At 52.3% G+C, this 16,980-nt stretch overlaps 1 protein-coding gene across 2 annotated transcripts in view; it reads left to right on the top strand.

The window, feature by feature from the left end:
- Pitpnm3 (PITPNM family member 3) overlaps positions 1-16,980 on the top strand; it is a 95,211-nt gene that overhangs the window by 63,587 nt on the left and 14,644 nt on the right. For both annotated transcript variants that reach the window (XM_015506001.2, XM_048798381.1), the window contains 10 exons: positions 2,696-2,772; positions 3,105-3,340; positions 6,297-6,486; positions 6,896-7,018; positions 7,418-7,602; positions 10,972-11,144; positions 12,210-12,380; positions 13,691-13,885; positions 14,588-14,736; positions 16,402-16,518. In XM_015506001.2, the coding sequence (XP_015361487.2) occupies positions 2,696-2,772; positions 3,105-3,340; positions 6,297-6,486; positions 6,896-7,018; positions 7,418-7,602; positions 10,972-11,144; positions 12,210-12,380; positions 13,691-13,885; positions 14,588-14,736; positions 16,402-16,518 (1,616 nt within the window). The remainder of the gene's footprint in view (positions 1-2,695; positions 2,773-3,104; positions 3,341-6,296; positions 6,487-6,895; positions 7,019-7,417; positions 7,603-10,971; positions 11,145-12,209; positions 12,381-13,690; positions 13,886-14,587; positions 14,737-16,401; positions 16,519-16,980) is intronic.

The following is a 16,980-nucleotide window of genomic DNA, read 5'->3' as shown; positions in this document are numbered from 1 at the left end:
TCCTCCTCCTCCTCCTCCTCCTCCTCCTTCTTCTTCTTCTTCTTCTTCTTCTTCTCTCTCTCTCTCTCTCTCTCTCTCTCTCTCTCTCTCTGCCAGGGATTGAACTGAGGTGGGCTTAACCACTGAGCCACATCCCCAGCTCAGTTTATTTTTTAATTTTTATTTCACTAAGTTGCTTAGGGGTCTCACTGAGTTGCTGAGGCTGGCTTTGAACTTGTGATCCTCCTGCCTCAGTCTCCTGAGCTACTGGGATTACAGGCGTTCGCCTGGTGGGCCAAGTCTTAAGTATGTCTGAAAGGCAGAAGAACTTGAGCTACTGGAAGGAGCATCAGAAAGTACTGGGCAGAGTCAGGTCTCAGAACAAATCTTTGTCTCCTTCTCCTAAAAGCCATCACTCAGGAAATGATTTCCTTCCTGTGTGGTCAGCTGCTAGGCGCTTAGGAAACAGTTATCCTCTGACCAGGGTTATGTCTGGGAGGGCAGAATATTTCAGAAACTGCATTTTTTCTGTGGAGAAAAGCTCTTTGTTGGGTATTCTTTGCAAAGCACCCTCCTCCTGGGCTGGTGGTGGCTGAGGAGGTGTTGACTCATACACAGGTAGGTTAGGGATGCCCAGGAAGCCTGTGGGAAGGACTGTCCCCAGATGTGACTCCTATCAGGGAGCTGCAGGCTCCTGGATGGTAAGAGGGGGAGTGTGTGAAGGAAAAGGCCATTCTCATCTGGACCACGCTTCTGTAAGAGGCAACGAGCTCCCCATGAACAAAGTCAAACAAGTGCTTCATGGCTTAGCTGTGGGTCTTGGAAAATGGCATCCATCTCACAGTGGGGAAAGGAAAGGAGGCAAGGTGGACCTGATGGAAGGAAGGATTCCTCAGGGTGGCAGGCATTAATTTGGGGTGGAGGGCAGCTGCTGGGTGTCTTTGAGTTCTCTCTTTACCTGAGAGGTGGATATCATGACATTTGGGGGCATGGGTGTTAAATCAGGGGTGGGCACATTTTTCTGTAAAGGGCTAGATAGTAAATATTTTAGGCACTGAGGGCTGTACGTCTGTTGTCACTTCTGAAGTCTGTTGCTATGGTGTGAAAGCAGCCGTAGACAATATGTAAATGAATGAACCTGGCTGTGTGCCAATAAAACTTTATTTACAAAAACAGGTGGTGGGCCAGATTCCACCCTTGGCTATAGACCTCTGTGTTAGAGAAACGAGTGCTCAGGAAGGGCTGGGTGCCAGGAAGCACTTCCTGGAGGAGGTGTTGAGCCAGGCAACTGGGAGGAGTCAGGAGCACATTTTTTTTTTTTTGGCAGTAACTAGTTTCACTCCAAAGCTCTGGGTGATGTTGATGGTCCTCCAGAGTGTTGGCCATACCTCTCTGAGAGTCCACCTTCCTCTGGATCATGGTTCAAGGGCTTGCTATGACTCTGAGAGCTTCAACCACACATGTATATGTTATATGTATATATATGTATATATATATATTTATATTTATTATTATATTCTATTATTATTATCATTTGTGATGCTGGGGATGAACTCAAGGCCTCATAGACACCAGGCAAGTGCTCTGCCTCCGAACTACCCCTGCTCCCATCTGCCCGAACTAGATAGATAGTTTTATTCTTTGCAGTATTGGGGATTGAACCCAGGGATACTCTACCACTGATCTACATCTCCAACCCTTTTTATTTTGAAGAAGGATCTTGCTAAGTTGCCCAGGCTGGCGTAGAACTTCCGATCTTCCTGCCTTAAGCTTCCAAGTAGCACCACAGGCATGCACCACCCTGCCTGGCTCAACCAGACGGTTTTTAAAAAATTATTTATCCATCTGTATTAGTCAGGGTTCTCCAGAGAAACAGACCCAACAGGATAGACAGAGTTATATGAAGAGACTGATCGTGAAGGACATCCTCATGCAGCTACAGAAACTCAAAAGTCCCATGATGTGTTGGCCAGTGGAGGTCCAGGAAATCAGTGGTATAGTTTTAGTCCAAGACCAAAGGCCTAAGAACCAGGGTAGTCATGGTATGAGTCCCAGTCCAAAGGCCCAAGCCCTGGGAGCACCGATATCCCAGGGCAGGAGAAGACGGACAAACATACTCAGTAAGAGAGAGCAAATTCTCCCTTCCCCTGCCTTCTTGTCCTGTCCAGGCCCCCTGTGGATTGAATGATGCCCACTCACGTGGACTGGGTGAGTCTTCTTTACGACCTCCCAATTCAAAGGTTAATCTCCTCCGGAACCACCCTCGCAGACACACCTAGCCAACATGCTTCACCAGCAATCTGGGCCTCCCTGAGCCGGGGCAACCTGACATGGTGTGAATTAACCATCACACCAGCTCTTCCAGCTGTTCTCAGAGGGAGGTGTGGCTCAGATTGACAGCCAGGACTGGAAGTAGATGTCATCAGCTGATACCACACCGTGGCTGTTGTTTTTGGTGAAGAAAAGCCAGGACAGTCCCCTCCTAGGATACCCCTACCTCTGCCACGCTTCCTTTTCTTTTCTTAGTAGGACAAAGCATATCATGATGTGTGGACCGCAGAGACAGGGACCGGGACCGGCTGACTCTCCCCAGGTCCTAACTATGATATAATCCTCGCTCTTCAATAGAAGAGCTATGAGGCCAGCTGGGCCCGGGGAGTGTCCTGTTGCCGTGGGAGTCCTGGAGATGCTGAATGCTCCTCTGTCCCCTCCGCAGGAGAACTGTACCGGGCTTCCCTGAGAAGACAGAAGTTCCCGGCCCAGGGAAGCATCGAGATCCACGAGGACAGCGAGGTGTGTTGGGTTTTTGAGACGGTTGGGCCCATCTATGGTCAGGATTTTAGGAAGAGCCCTAGGAGAGTAGACAGGCTGCATAGCTTTCATCTTTGTTTGACTTGCCGGGTGACCCTGGGCAGCTCCCTGTCCTTCTCAGAGCTTCAGGCTCCTGTATGAATGCGAAGGGTCTCTTCAGACTCTTCCTGCTCTGATATACTTCTGGCAAGACGCTCGTAGTGCATCGGAGGTCTTACCACACAGAGGACTGGACAGCTCCCCATCCCCCAATGCCCTTATGTCCCCCGTCCCCTGTTGCCTGCCTCTCTCTATCCCAACCCTGTCCCTCTCAGGAAGGTTGCTCTCAGCGCTCCTGCAAGACACACGTTCTCCTGCTGGTGCTGCATGGGGGGAATGTCCTGGACACGGGGTCAGGGGACCCGTCCTGCAAGGCGGCTGACATCCACACCTTCGGCTCTGTGCTGGAGAAGGTCATGCGTGCCCACTTCCCGGCTGCTGTGGGCCACATCCTCATCAAGTTCGTCCCCTGTCCTGCCATCTGCTCTGAGGCTTTCTCGCTCGTCTCTAAGTGAGTCCATTTCCGCTTGCACGAGCTGGGTTGGTGGGCGCAGGGGGACATTGGAAGGGCTGCTCTTGCCATGGGGGTACCTGGTGGGCGGGGGGGGGGGCGGGGTGCCTGCTGAGGCCTCTGGGAGGTGTCACATCCAGATGGCTCATAAGCATCCCTGGTGGAAAGTGGTCTGTAAGAGTCTTCTACCTGGGAGCAAGTCGTGTCGTGTTAAGGTGCTCATGATTCCTTGGGTCCAGTTCTTGGGCTCAGTGGGCCTGATCCAGTTGGCACAGATAAGAGAACTGAGAGGTTCAGCATTTTCTCCCAGAGTTACCCAGCATATGGAGCCAGGAGCCACACTAAGGCAGCCTCACTCCTAAGCTATGCAATTACTGCCTGCTAGGGATAAATACTATAATGGGGGTGGCCCAGAGCACCGTGGGCACTCTGAGACAAGGCCAGGGAAGACTTCCTAGAGGAGGTGACTTTTGAGTGTGATAACAGTCAAGTGTTAGCCTCTCAGATCAGCCTGGATTTGAATTCCTGCAATGTGACCTTGGGAAGCTATTTAACCTCTCCCAGCCACAGTGTCTGCATCTTTAAAATGGGAGCAGCAATGATAATAACTGCCTCCCAGAGTGCACATGAGGGTTCTGTGTGCTGGTGTATGCTCACACTCACCCTGCATCAGCACACGTCAGTAGAGAGTGGGCTGGGTAGGAAGAGGTCCTGACACAAGGCAGAGAACCTCACGGAGTAGGAGGAGCAGGGATGGTGTGGACAGAAGCACAGGCTGAGCCCTGGGCAGCACTCTTACTGCAGATGCTGGTGCGTCCCCATCCACTGTAGGTCCTGGTATCTGTGGGGGACAAACTGAGACACCAGGGACCCTCCAGAGTCGGTACCCTCTGGGGGATCCCACCCACTGCTCCTGGGCCTTAGGGCTCCAGTGCCCCCAAGGTATTCTTGTTGAATTTGATGAAGGCAGGTGCCTGGAGCCAGGTGGATACTCTGGTTTCTCAATAATCTGCACAAAAGACCTGAGCACCTGCAGGGCCCACGTCCTATAGAGCATTTGGCATCTTGTTAGGACTGGAAGACGAAAGCTGGGTACTTTTCGTAGCTAGGGGTGAAAGAGAGCTGTTGGCACCTCTATCTGGATCCAAGCCCCTCTCACAAGACCTTGCCAGAGCCTCAAGAGCCCCTTCACCCTGGGGCTTGGGGAGAGTGGAAAGAAAATCCCAACAGGGAGCTGGGGTTCATGGGTAGCTCCCAACCACCCAGGGAAAAGGGAGCAGGTGTGCTCAGCCAGATGTGGCTCTGGGGAGAGCCTCAGCCGAACAACCTGTCCAGGGGTTCCTGGAAAGGCCAAAGTCCCCCTGTCCTGGGTTGATCAGGAGCCAGCATGGGCTGGACTTTTTCTTTCCCTCTTTCTTTTCCCTGCACTGAGTAAGCAGAGAATGATTTATCTGTGTTCCCAGGACGCCTGCAGGCAGATCTCAATCAGAGATGGAAGGAAGGAAGGGGATTAGGCCGCTTGTTCCCCACCTAGTTAATCGCCCCAGTCCCTGGTGTGATTCTTGTCTAACTGTAAAAGCAAGATGTGTAGGTTCACCCCCGGAGCCATTGAACCGGGAGGTGGGAGCCCTGAAATCTGCATCTTTAACAACTCCTCAATCCCTGCTTTGTGGCAGGATTTGGGAGCTGCTGAGGCAAAGGCAGCCTCTCTGTTGTCATACTATCAGTCCGGGAGTTAATTGTCTTCGTTCCTAATCAATCTTAGGACCCCGCCTCTCCCCCACCCGCAGGACATCTGACCTCCAGAGCTGGGTCACCACTATCTCCAGGAAGACGGATGGCCTGGCCATCCCAGGGTGCAGTGGGAGGGAGCTTACCTCTCCCCCAGGCAGCTCCTTGCCAGGGCCATTAATCACCCCGTAATCACTGCTGGGAGGGAGTTCTGTCTCAGCTAATTAAAATCTCTCCGGCTGCAATGGAGGCCTGTTTCCTCTAATTTGTGTTCTTTGGAGATGAGGAATAGCTGGTGGTGTCAGCTATGCACATCATGAGGACTCTGCCACCTGCCGAGGGTGCCTGAGCTCTGTCACTTGCCCTAGATTCCATTGGGTCCGCAGGGGGATCCAACTGGGCTCTGGTCAGCCTGAGCTTCGACTGTTGGGGAAGGGCTGGCTCTGGGCAGGGCTGGAGAGTTCCCAGCTTCCCTCTATGTCCAGACTCAACAATGCACCAGGGGTCAGAGGCAAGCCAGGTGGACATGGGAAGGCTGCTGAGAGGGTGATCTCAGGTGGTCTGAGCTGCCCAGTAAGGGAGAGACTTTCTAAGGGGGGGGGCGGGCAGGGAGGTGATGTGAAGTCTGACACTCTCCTAGGAGTGTGGGTGCCATAGGGCAGGCTCTCTCAGCCCTTTCTGCAAAGCCTGGGAGAGCTCTGTATATAACACTCCTACACAGGGATTGCAATACTGTGTATTCAGCTAGGTGCCACCTCCAAGCAGTATGAGCCCCACGGCTGGCATGCCCTCTCTCCACCTCCCTGCTCAGCTTCTCCAAAGGTTTCCTTGAAAACCTACTTCAGACCTTCTGCCCTCCAAGAAATCTGCATGATGCTATGTCCCCCCACCCGCAACCCACACTAGTTGGCTCCCTGGCTGACTTCTTCCTAGGAACTGGGGTGACCTTAGGGCCATGGAGAAGAGGGCAGGAGAGCATGGCGGTGCCACACCACGGGCTGGACACACAGCAGTCAGCACAGGCTTGAATTCCCCCTCCTGCTCCCCGTGTCTCCATGGCCGGTGCTTTGTCTCACACGAGCACCTGCCTGGGTCTTCCTGAAGAGTCCCTGGAGCAGGGGGCCCAGTGCCAGGCCAGCAAGTGCCCTCCTCTTCCTCGTCCTCAGCCCCACACCTGTCCGCTCCCTGATCCTGGCTGGGCTTACCTTGGGCCCCCTGTCTGCAGCCTGAACCCCTCCAGCCATGATGAGGGCTGCCTCAGCAGCAGCCAGGACCATGTCCCTCTGGCCGCCCTGCCCCTGCTGGCCATCTCCTCCCCGCAGTACCAGGATGCTGTTGCCACCGTCATCAAGCGAGCCAACCAGGTCTACAGCGAGTTCCTCAAGTCCTCTGATGGGATTGGCTTCAGTGGACAGGTAGGATGGCCTGTTCTCTGTCCTCGCTGCTGCCCGGGAGAGAGGCTGGTCTTTTCCAGAAAGATCAAGGCAGACCCTTCTAGAATCAGAGCATCTGAGATTGATGGAGGCTTTTGAGATTTGGGATTTGCCTGCCTTCTGCAGATTGGAAAAATGAGGCTAAGATTCCAAGATTTGGAGCCCATGCTGATCCCTAGCTGAGTCTGACCCCTGAACACAGGCTGATCTTTGTCCTTGGGCTGACCCTAGATAAAACCAGGACCCCAGGATGACCCTGCTTCCCATTTGGGCTCTCAGTGCCTCTATAGGAGAATGCCCCACGGGAAAGTGACCCCTGCTCTGTCTGTGTTGGGGGTGAGGGGGTCGTCAGGGGCAGGCCTGCATGCAGTGCCAGCTGTGTGTCCTACAGGTGTGTCTCATCGGGGACTGTGTGGGTGGACTCCTGGCCTTTGATGCCATCTGCTACAGTGCGGGACCCTCAGGGGACAGCCCTGGCAGCAGCAGCCGGAAAGGGAGCATCAGCAGCACCCAGGTGCGGCGAGGTGGTGGGACTGGGGAGGGTTTGTCTCTGGGAGCCCTGGGAGATCAGGGGCCTCCCCTGGGAGTGGTCCTGCTGACCCTTCATGTTGGCACAGTGACATCATGGTATACAGGATTATATGCAATCCTTCCTGCAAGAGTAGCTAAAGATTATTATCATAGGTAGGGAAACTGAGGCACAGGGCGCTGATTGGGGTTCATGTCACTAGACAGCTGGAGGGCCATCTGGACATGGACATAGGAGATAGCTGTGCCCCATCATTGCGTGGCACTTTTTGAAAGTGTAGCTCCCCGCACCACAGGAGGAAGGGCTTCGTGGCCCGGGGGAGGAGGCAGGGCTCCAGAGTCTCCTGTGACTGAAGTGCTTCCTGTCTTCCACCTGGCCCCTAAGGACACCTCAGTTATGGTGGAGGAAGATTGCAGTCTGGCCAGCAGCAAGCGGCTCAGCAAAAGCAACATCGACATCTCCAGCGGGGTGGAGGACGAGGAGCCCAAGAGACCGTTGCCGCGGAAACAGAGCGATTCCTCCACCTATGACTGTGAGGCCATCACCCAGCACCATGCCTTCCTCTCAAGGTACCCCCCGCCCTGGCTTCTGCCTTCTTTTCATCAAAGCATCCAGGAGACAGCCTTGTCCCAGACCCTTCCATGGGGACCCCTAGAGATATATTGAGATGCTGGAACCCAGGCCACTTACCATGAGTCCTGCATAGAGATCCAGGGACTTGCTTTCTGTCATTGCTCTGCTGAAACTTGCCGAAAGAATTGGGGGTCAATTTGTTTCACCTCTCTGAGCCTCAGCTTTCTCTTCTGCAAAAGAACAACACTGCCCACACCACTTCTCTGCATGGTTTGAAGAATCTAGTGAAGTAACAGATGGGCGCCTGTTCTGAGAGCTATCCCAGGTGTGTGTCCTCTCTATTTCTCAGAGGAGGCCACTCACACCACCAGTTGCCAAATAGCGGAGGTCAGTACTCTGGTCTCCCTGTCCCCAGTTCAGTGCTTTGACCACAACACACTTTTTTTTTTTTTTTAGTACCAGGGATTGAATTTAGGGGCACTTAACCATGGAGTCACATCCCCGTACTTCCCTCCCACCCCATATATATATATATATTTTTTTGGAGACAGGGTCTCACTAAGTTGCTGAGGCTGTCTTTGAACTTGCGATCCACCTGCTTCGGCCTCCTGAGCCACTGGCGTTACAGGCGTGTGCCATCACACCCAGCAACAACACACTTCTGTTATAGACCTCCATGCACTGTCCTTTAACTTTTTAGAAGAGATGGTTAACTAACAAGGGTTAAATGCATGGTTTATACATTTATTTAGAACACAAAGGAGTATTAATCATAGATCCAAATTGGCAGGAATGTCTTTTTTCCTTTCTTTCTCCTCAAGTCTCATTTCCCTCCCATGCTCCTTGTTTCTTACACAAGTGACAAGTATCATGAGGTCATTAAAACCCTTAGAAAGTATATCATCTTGGGCTGTGGGTGTAGCTCAGTGGGGGAGTGCCTGCCTAGCATGTGTGAGGCCCTGGGTTCAATCCCTAGCACTGCCAAACAAAACACAGAGAAAAAAATAATAATATATCTTCTCTCTCGACCTCTCCCAGGCACAGGAACCACTATTGACATTTTAAGAGTATTTCTTTTCTATATTTTTAAACATACTTTTCATATGGTATTACTTAAAACAACAAACAAAGAACCCAACCAACCAACCAAATAAACAACAAAACCTCCCTCAAAGTCTCTTACATCATGATCTGTTCCCCATATAATTAAAAATAGTTGGTAAATATTCTTAATGGCAATATACTTTATTGAGCGAATGGATAACAGTTTACTTAATCCCAGTAACTGGATACTTTTTTTCTCTCTGAATTCTTCTCTATTATAAATAGCTCTACAGTGGACATCTTTGTGTATTAACATTGATGTATATATCAGGCTTACAATAATCTTACCTTATCCACAGTTTTGCATTCTGTGGTTTCAGCTTCTTGTGATCAACCATTGTGTCAATATATTGACGAGAAAATTCCAGAAATAAATGAGTCATAAGTTTTAAATTGCACACTATTCTGAGTAGCATGATGAAATCTCACACTGTTCTGCTCTGGATGTGAATTATTCTTTTGTTCAATGTATCTACCCTGTATATGCTACCCACCTGTTAGTCATTTAATAGCCATTTCAGTTATGAGATTGACAGTGGTGACATCACATTGCTTATTTTCAAGTAACCCTTATTTTTACATATTAATAATGGCCCTAAATGGCAAGAGTAACAATGTTGGTATTTGTATATGCCAAAGAGAAGCTATAAAGTACTTCCTTTAGGTGAAAAGGTACAGTAAGATATTTTGAGAGAGAAAGAGACCACATTCACATAACTTTCATTTTAACATATTGTTATAATAATTGGGCTTTATTATTAGTTGTTGTTCTTTTACTATGCCTAATTTATAAATTAAACTTTATCACAGGTGCGTACACATAGGGAAAAACAGCACATATAAGGTACAATGCACTCCATGGTTTTAGGAATCCACTGAGGGTCTTGGAATGTCCACCCTGTGGACAACCGGGTGATGACTGTATTTCCTTCTGATAGATTCCTGGTGATGTAATTACTAGGTCACAACCTCTGTGTGTTTAAACTTCGAAATATTTAAAGCTCCTCTGATGGTTTCTCCTTTAGAAAAGCAGCTACATGCAAATGAAGGTTCATCCTTGAAAAATCCTTTAGGAAAGACCCAAATAGGCAGAGTGATAAGAAACTGGAGGGTTTTGGTAGCTGGTCCAACACAGCCAGCTTTCCCTCTGGTGCAGGGACAGATGGCTGTTTCTTTGGCAATTAAAGAGTTGGCACGTGTTTGGGGGCCACGCCGTCCATGAAATATGTACGGTTAAACACCAGCCTCATCTTCCTCCATGTGAGCTGCTCACACTGTGAGAGGCAGAGGATCTGGGGATTCACCTTTGCAGACTCTCACTCCAGAGGGTGGAATGCTTGCCTGTACTATTTCCATTGCTACTTCTAAATTTGTTTTTCCTCCAACTCGAGTATTTTAGTAGAATTTGCATTCAGCTAATTGATAGATCACACCATTCCCTGGTTATATTGTCATCTCTAAGTGGTACCTAATGCTCACTGGAAGTTCCAGAGAGGTCCCCGGTTTTCTTCCTGATCCTCAGCACCCAGCTCTAGGTCTCTGGCTGGATGCAAGTTGGAGCTCCACACACCTGGAATGGGAATGGTTGGGATTCTGTGTGTGGTGTCCTGTCTCTGTTTTTCTCCTTCAGCCCCGTTTCATCTGCTGACTAGAGGGGGGGTGGAGAGACCAAGCTGTTTGCGTCTGTCTGTGGGTTGTCTGCAACAGGAGTTACAACTAAAGCCCTCATCCTGGCAGGGCTGACACTAGCCAGCTGGTCTGCGGATGGGCCAGGCTGGGCTTCTCTGGTAGACAGTGCAGGAATTCTCAGCGTGGCAGCTTCATGGGGCAGGCCTGTCTGCGTGCAGAATGCTTAGTTACTTCCCAGGTGCTCAGCCCATTTTTGTAAATAAAGCTGTAGCAGATCACAGCCACACATACTGTGAAGTGTCCTATGTGGCTGCTCTCATGTTTTGATGGCAGAATTAAATCGGTGTGATGGAGACCATATGGCCCGCAAAGTCCAGAATATTTACCATCTGGCCTTCTGCAGAAAAAGTTCGCTGACCCCTGCTTTAGCCAAATGTTGGCTGGGTCTTGGTGGCCAATGCTGAGATTATCGCCAGCTCATGTTGATGGTGTCGGGTAAGCAGACTCTGCTTCTGAACTGTGCCCCTGAGATGGAGGATGGACTCTCGGCTCTCAGGCTTCAGGCTGTCCTGCTAGGTGACTTCCCTGTCCTTCCCTGAACTGCCCTCCCCTATGTCTTCCTCCTCTGGCAGCATCCACTCCAGCATGCTGAAGGATGAGTCCGAGCTCACTGCAGCTGGGGGGTCCCAGCTCTCCGAGGTCAGCCTGGGCCGCTTTGACTTTGATGTGTCTGACTTCTTCCTCTTTGGTTCGCCCCTGGGCCTGGTCCTGGCCATGCGGAAGACGGTGCTGCCTGGGCTGGATGGTGGGTATGGCACAGACTGGGACCTGAGATACCGGTGTGTCCTTAGGCCCCTTTGTCAGGGTCTCAAAATGGGGGGAGTAGGAGGGTGGGAAATGGGGCTAGGAGGGTCCTGGAGTCAGGGTAGATGGAGGAAAAGCGGGTGGAGAGGAGTGGCAATTTCCCCAGGTGGGACAAAGGCAGACAGGATTTCACTGTCCCTGTCACATGCTCCTGGCTGATTTGACCCCATTGTCCTGCAGTCATGCCCTGTGGGAAGAGTAGCCACAGACACTTACCCTGAAGCTTAGAAGGTTTTTTTATGTTCCTTCAAAATGCGTTTGTCAGGCGATTTGACCAGCAGGGGCGTAACTCGTGTGTCCAGAGTGTTCCATGCTTTCTCCAAAGCTTACTGACAACCTAGGACATGGAACAGAATAAGAGGAAGGGGCTCTGGTTGGAACGAGGAGGTAGAACTCAGGGCCACCCTCCATGTCACAGAAGAACTCCAGGATTCCCTGGAGGTTGCACGGTCCAGTCCAGTGGATACCCACGGAACAGGCAGGGGCCTCCGTGGAGACACCTGCTGGTCAATCAGAGAAGTGCTCCATCGGTTCTGGCAATCCTTCCTCTGGGGTCCCTGGAGGTCTGAACAAAGAGCGTTGCTTACCTGACTAAGGAACCTGGATCTGCTTCATAGATCAGGTGGCAACTAAGTGATGTGGGAGGTGCAGGAATTGAAAGGCATCTGACCAGCGGAAATAGTAGAGGGAAGGCCCCTGGGAAACCCTTTGAATAAAGGCACAAAGAAAGGAAAGTAGCTGAGCAGACTGGGGAACTGCAGGTGTTCGCCAGAGCCGCAGGCTGCAGTGGTAAATGGCACTCCTGGGTAAAGCAGTTGGCAAGGCCTTGAATGCCAAACTGGACATAAGAGCTTTGTTCCTGTTGATAGAAGGGAGCCAGGAGAGGTTCTCGAGCACAAGAGTAGGCTCCTCAAAGCTGGACTCCAGGGAGCCTTTTAAGGCCGAGGGGGCAGATCCTAGAAGCGCGTTTCCCCCATGTGTCTTCCCCTCTCACCCCACTCGCCAGGTTTCCAGGTGCGTCCTGCCTGCAGCCAGGTCTACAGCTTCTTCCACTGCGCAGACCCCTCTGCCTCACGGCTTGAGCCACTGCTGGAGCCCAAGTTCCACCTGGTGCCTCCCGTCAGCGTGCCCCGCTACCAGAGGTTCCCACTGGGCGATGGACAGTCTCTGCTGCTCGGTAGGTTCTGGGGACCCCGAGAGTGTGTGAGCTGGAGGCTGGGCCCCAGCCAGGTGGTATTCCAGAGCTGCTCTCCTGGTCCAGCCTCACCAAGCGGCCGGCTGATGGGTGACTTATGTGAGCAGGGTCTTGTGCTCTTGGAGGAGAGGCGAACAGGAACAGCTGACTCCTTCGTCTCCAGAGCACCCACCTGTGCCAAATATCGGCTTTGTATGAGGCATCTTGGTGTCAGAAATCTCCGCTTTGCCTTCTGATAGGCTCCTGGCCAAGCTCCTGTGGCTGGGGACAGAGTAACAGTCCAGTAGTCAGAAAGGCAAGTCTAGGGATCCATGTCCAGTGCTATTCCCAAGGTCCCCAACTGGACTATGGAAGGGCACAGTGGGGAGTGGGCCATTGCTTCATGCAAGAGGTGGCCTTTGACTAAGGTCTGACTGGGGAGGTGCATTTGGACAGGTGGAGAAGAAATGAAGGTGGCAGGAAAACAGGAGCTGGGGGGTGGGCTTGGGGAAGGGGCAGTGTGGCCTCCCGGGCTCAGAGAGTGAGCCAGGCCGGGGCAGCCTTGGAGGGGATAATCCCAGGCTTGGAAATCAGAGCATTGGCTCCACACCACCGAGGAGGAGGTTTAGCTTAAGCCTGCTTGGAGGTTTGGGTCAGGGATGGGGAGGGGGGCGGCGGATACTGTGCAAGTGACTCATCAAGGCTAAAACCCATTAGCATCCTGTATTTCAGAGACCTATTTTGCAAAGCTCTTCTTTGCCAAGAGCTTTGATGGGTGTGCAGGACTTGCAAACCTCCCTTGTCCATCCTACAATGTTCCCTCTTTAGTCAGGGGATCTCCTACCCCCAGGGGCCACCCTAGCTCCTAGACTGGGGTTCAATTCCATTCATTCCAGCTCAGCCACAGTCCTCTGTGGCCCCGGGGTGAGGAATTTGATAAAAGAAGACATGGTTAGACATCACCCCAATGACCTCCTCTTCAATCTCCCTTAGCCTTCCTCTGCAGCTTTATTTATTGGGTTTGGGGGAGATGGTTGGGACCCTCACTCCTGCCTGCATAATTCACAACTTGAGAGGAGATGGAACACAACAGTAGACTATGGAAAAGGAGTCCCTTCCGGCTGTGTGTGTGTGTGTGTGTGTGTGTGCATGCGCGCTGCGGGGTGCATGCGCGCTGCGGGGTGCAAGCTGACTGATGGACCAGGGCTGGTTCCTCTGTGTGTCCAGCTTCCTGCCCAGCACTGGGCTGGCACCTAGTGGGCAACTCTGTTGGAAACCCACTACTTGCCCTGACCTTGACATTCCCCCTCCAGCTGATGCCCTGCACACCCACAGCCCCTTATTCCTGGAGGGCAACTCCCGGGGCAGCCCACCACTTCCGGATGCCCCTGCCTCACTCCCTCAGGCCCCAAGGTCCCAGCGCCCAGGACGAAGGATGAGTGAGGGCAGCTCGCAGAGTGACAGCTCAGAATCCTCGGATGGCCTGGCACCTGTGGGTGCCTCCCGCAGTGAGTGAGGTCCTTTTGGGGCCCTGCCTGCATTTGAGGGAGAGGGACCTTGCTCTGGGTGGTTGTTGGTCCACAGTCAGGATGCTGAGGACAGGTCCCCCGGGGGTAGGGAGGAGGGGTCAAGGCAATCCTGGGTGGGGTTCCTGCCTTTTGGGGACTGCTGGACTGTTGGTAGAGCCTTGAGGTCAGGCTGAGCAATGACCTCAAAGAGAACTTTGACCTCTGACCCAAGACAGAGCCCTGAACTCTGACCATGGCCAAGACAGAGCTCTGATCTTGAATGGAGCTTCGACTCCTGTCCCTGACCCAGGACTGAGTTTTGCCCTTCAAAGGCCTTGATCTCTGACTCTGGACAGGACTCTGGTCTGTAACCAAGGCCTGACCTCTCCAGGCATAGACTCAGTCCTGACCTCACCCAGAGCCCACTGGAAATCACTGCTGAGCAGCACCCTGGGGTGTGCCTGAGTGTCTTTATGGGTCTGGTCTTCCTTCCTGGGGACCAGTTTGGTGTAGACATCTTGGAGTAGAGTGGACGGGCCATTGTGAGAAGGAAGGAGGCAGAGCGGCCCACTCCCCAGAGCTCATTAGTGCTCTGGCCCTAAACTTGAGCGCCACGTGGCCTATCTACCACTGGGTCCGTACAGCTGGAGTCCCACGCTGCCCCTTGGCCACTCTGTCCTCACCTTCCTCTTGGATCCGCAGTCACGGCCAAGTGGTGGGGCACCAAGAGGATCGACTATGCCCTGTACTGCCCCGATGTCCTCACCGCCTTCCCCACGGTGGCCCTGCCCCACCTCTTCCACGCCAGCTACTGGGAGTCTACTGATGTGGTCTCCTTCATCCTGAGACAGGTACTGCTGCCCCCTCACTGTACCCTGCCCCTAGCCCCTCCAGAGGTTCACCCTTCCCCTATAGTCCTGTCTCCACTCTGGCAGCACTGGGACACTTAATCAAGGGGGTGGTGACATTATTAGAGATTGGGTTTTATAAAGAACACTGGCTTCTGTGTGGCTAACAGAATGGAACTTTCTGGAAAGTCAAGTAGAAACTACATAGGAGAACACACCAGGGTGTCAACTTGGAGACTGGAGCAATACATTGCTGCTCCCTTCTGTGTCTCAGTGTCCCCATCTTTAAGGTAGCAGGTGCAGCAGAAAGACCAGTGACTGTGGGGAGGACCTGATGGGGAAGGAGGATGGGGAGCACTGGGGTCATTTTGGATGGCCGTCCTGCATGGTCAAGGCTTGGGTGTATTTTAATGTATCTACAACAAGAAGCTGCAGCAGGGTTGTAAGCAAGGAAGAGCCATCCACAGACTTGTATTTTGATAAGGAAACTTGGGGGCTGCTGTTGGGGGACACAAGAGGAAGCATGAGTGCTCTGGGGAGACAAGTTTAGAACGCCTTAGAGATGACAGCTTGGACTAAGGTACGGTCCCCAACTTAGAGATGTACTAAGTGCTAAGATACTGTGGTGGAGGTGATGAGGAGCCTCCATATTTGAGTTCTGGTGGCAGCATTCACTGATTCTGGGCTGTGAGGGACAGAGGGGAGCCCAGCAATCCTGCCGGATTGCCATTTTTTGGGGTTGGGGCTGAGCTGGGCTAATGGGGAAGCCAAGGCTGAGTTTCTGGCCATGTGATGTGTCACAGGCCTGTTAGGTGCTGAGAAGGAAGGTGAACAGATAAACCTGGAGTGTAGGAAAGACATCAGGAGTGAGATGAATAGTCAGAGCTTGGATGGCATTGAAAACGGGTGATGGGTCCCAAGGATGTCACCATGGAGAGATGTTCAGATGCTGAGTCCTGGAACTCCTTAGGAGAGACCAGGAGGAACATGCCCCAAGGTCAGAGGAGAGCCTGGAGTGGGTAGATCAGAGTGAACCTTGAGTTAGGCAGGATGGGAGTTGCTGGGGCCTTGGGAAGAGTGACTTCAGTGGAACAATGGGGTCAGAAGCCTATTGGAGTGGGCAGAGGAGAAGGAGGCAGGTGAGGATGTGAAGACAGAGTCCAGGCTCAATCTTCCATGGAATGTTTTATGGGAGAACAGGGATGTGACAGAAATTGAGAAGGCATAAGTGGTTCCAGGGAGAGTATTTTTTTAATTTAAGGTGAGCAACATTACAGAACCTTTGGATGCTAAAGAGAACAACCTAACAAAGTGTCAGATCAATGATGTGGGGTCGAGAGGGAAGTGTGACTGGGGTAACAGCCTTGGGAAGTGGAGAACTGGGATCAGGGCTCCAAATGGTCTATCTAAGGGTCACCTTACAGGAGGGAGGGCAGAGCATGGTGCAGATCTGGTAGATGCTAGGTTTAGACCTGAAGGACCAAGACTGCACCACAGACAGAGCCATTTGAGAGACAGTGCTGGGGCTCAGCTACCAGGTCATGTGGGCAAGGAGACAGGTCCTGAGGCCCCCAGCCTCTGAAGGCCCTGGGCTGGGAGGTGGGAAGGACAGGGGAGGACCTGGCTGGCCATGAGCTGGTGGGCCTGACATCCTTGGCTGTTGGTCAGGTGATGCGCTATGAGAACGTGAGTGTGAAGGAGAGTGCTGGCTTAGACCCCGCTGCTCTGAATCCCGCTAGCCCCCGCGAGAAGTGGCTTCGCAAGAGGACCCAGGTCAAGCTGCGGGTACGTGCCTGCTGGGGTCACATGCCATTTGGGACAATGGCTTTGGGGTGGTGGGGCTACCCTGAGCCTTGAATCATCCATGTAAATAAGAGCTCGGTGCTCACACAGGCTGAGACCCATGCAGCAGGGAGGGTGGGTGAGCTGGTTCCCCAAGGCCTGGCCCCACAGGAGCCCTGAAGTAGGGGTCAGAGGCACAGGGATGGTGTGGAGATGCCAGTTGTGGGGGAGTTTCTACATGCTGGGCTTCTATCTGGAATCAGAAAGTGTCCTGCACAGTCACACAACTTTTCATGGAATACGGCCTGGTGTGATATTTGTCATGACAGAGGGAGGCAGAGATCAGGATGGAGGTGGAAAGGATAGTCAGGGCAAGTCTGTGTTAGTCAGCTTTCTGTTGCTGTGACAAAATGCCTGAGAACATCAATGTAAAGGAGGAAAAAATATTTTGGTTCATGGTTTCAG

Source organism: Marmota marmota, unplaced genomic scaffold, assembly GCF_001458135.2.
Source record: "Marmota marmota marmota unplaced genomic scaffold, marMar, whole genome shotgun sequence".
NCBI lineage: Eukaryota > Metazoa > Chordata > Mammalia > Rodentia > Sciuridae > Marmota > Marmota marmota.
This window is presented reverse-complemented; position numbering and strand designations above follow the sequence as displayed.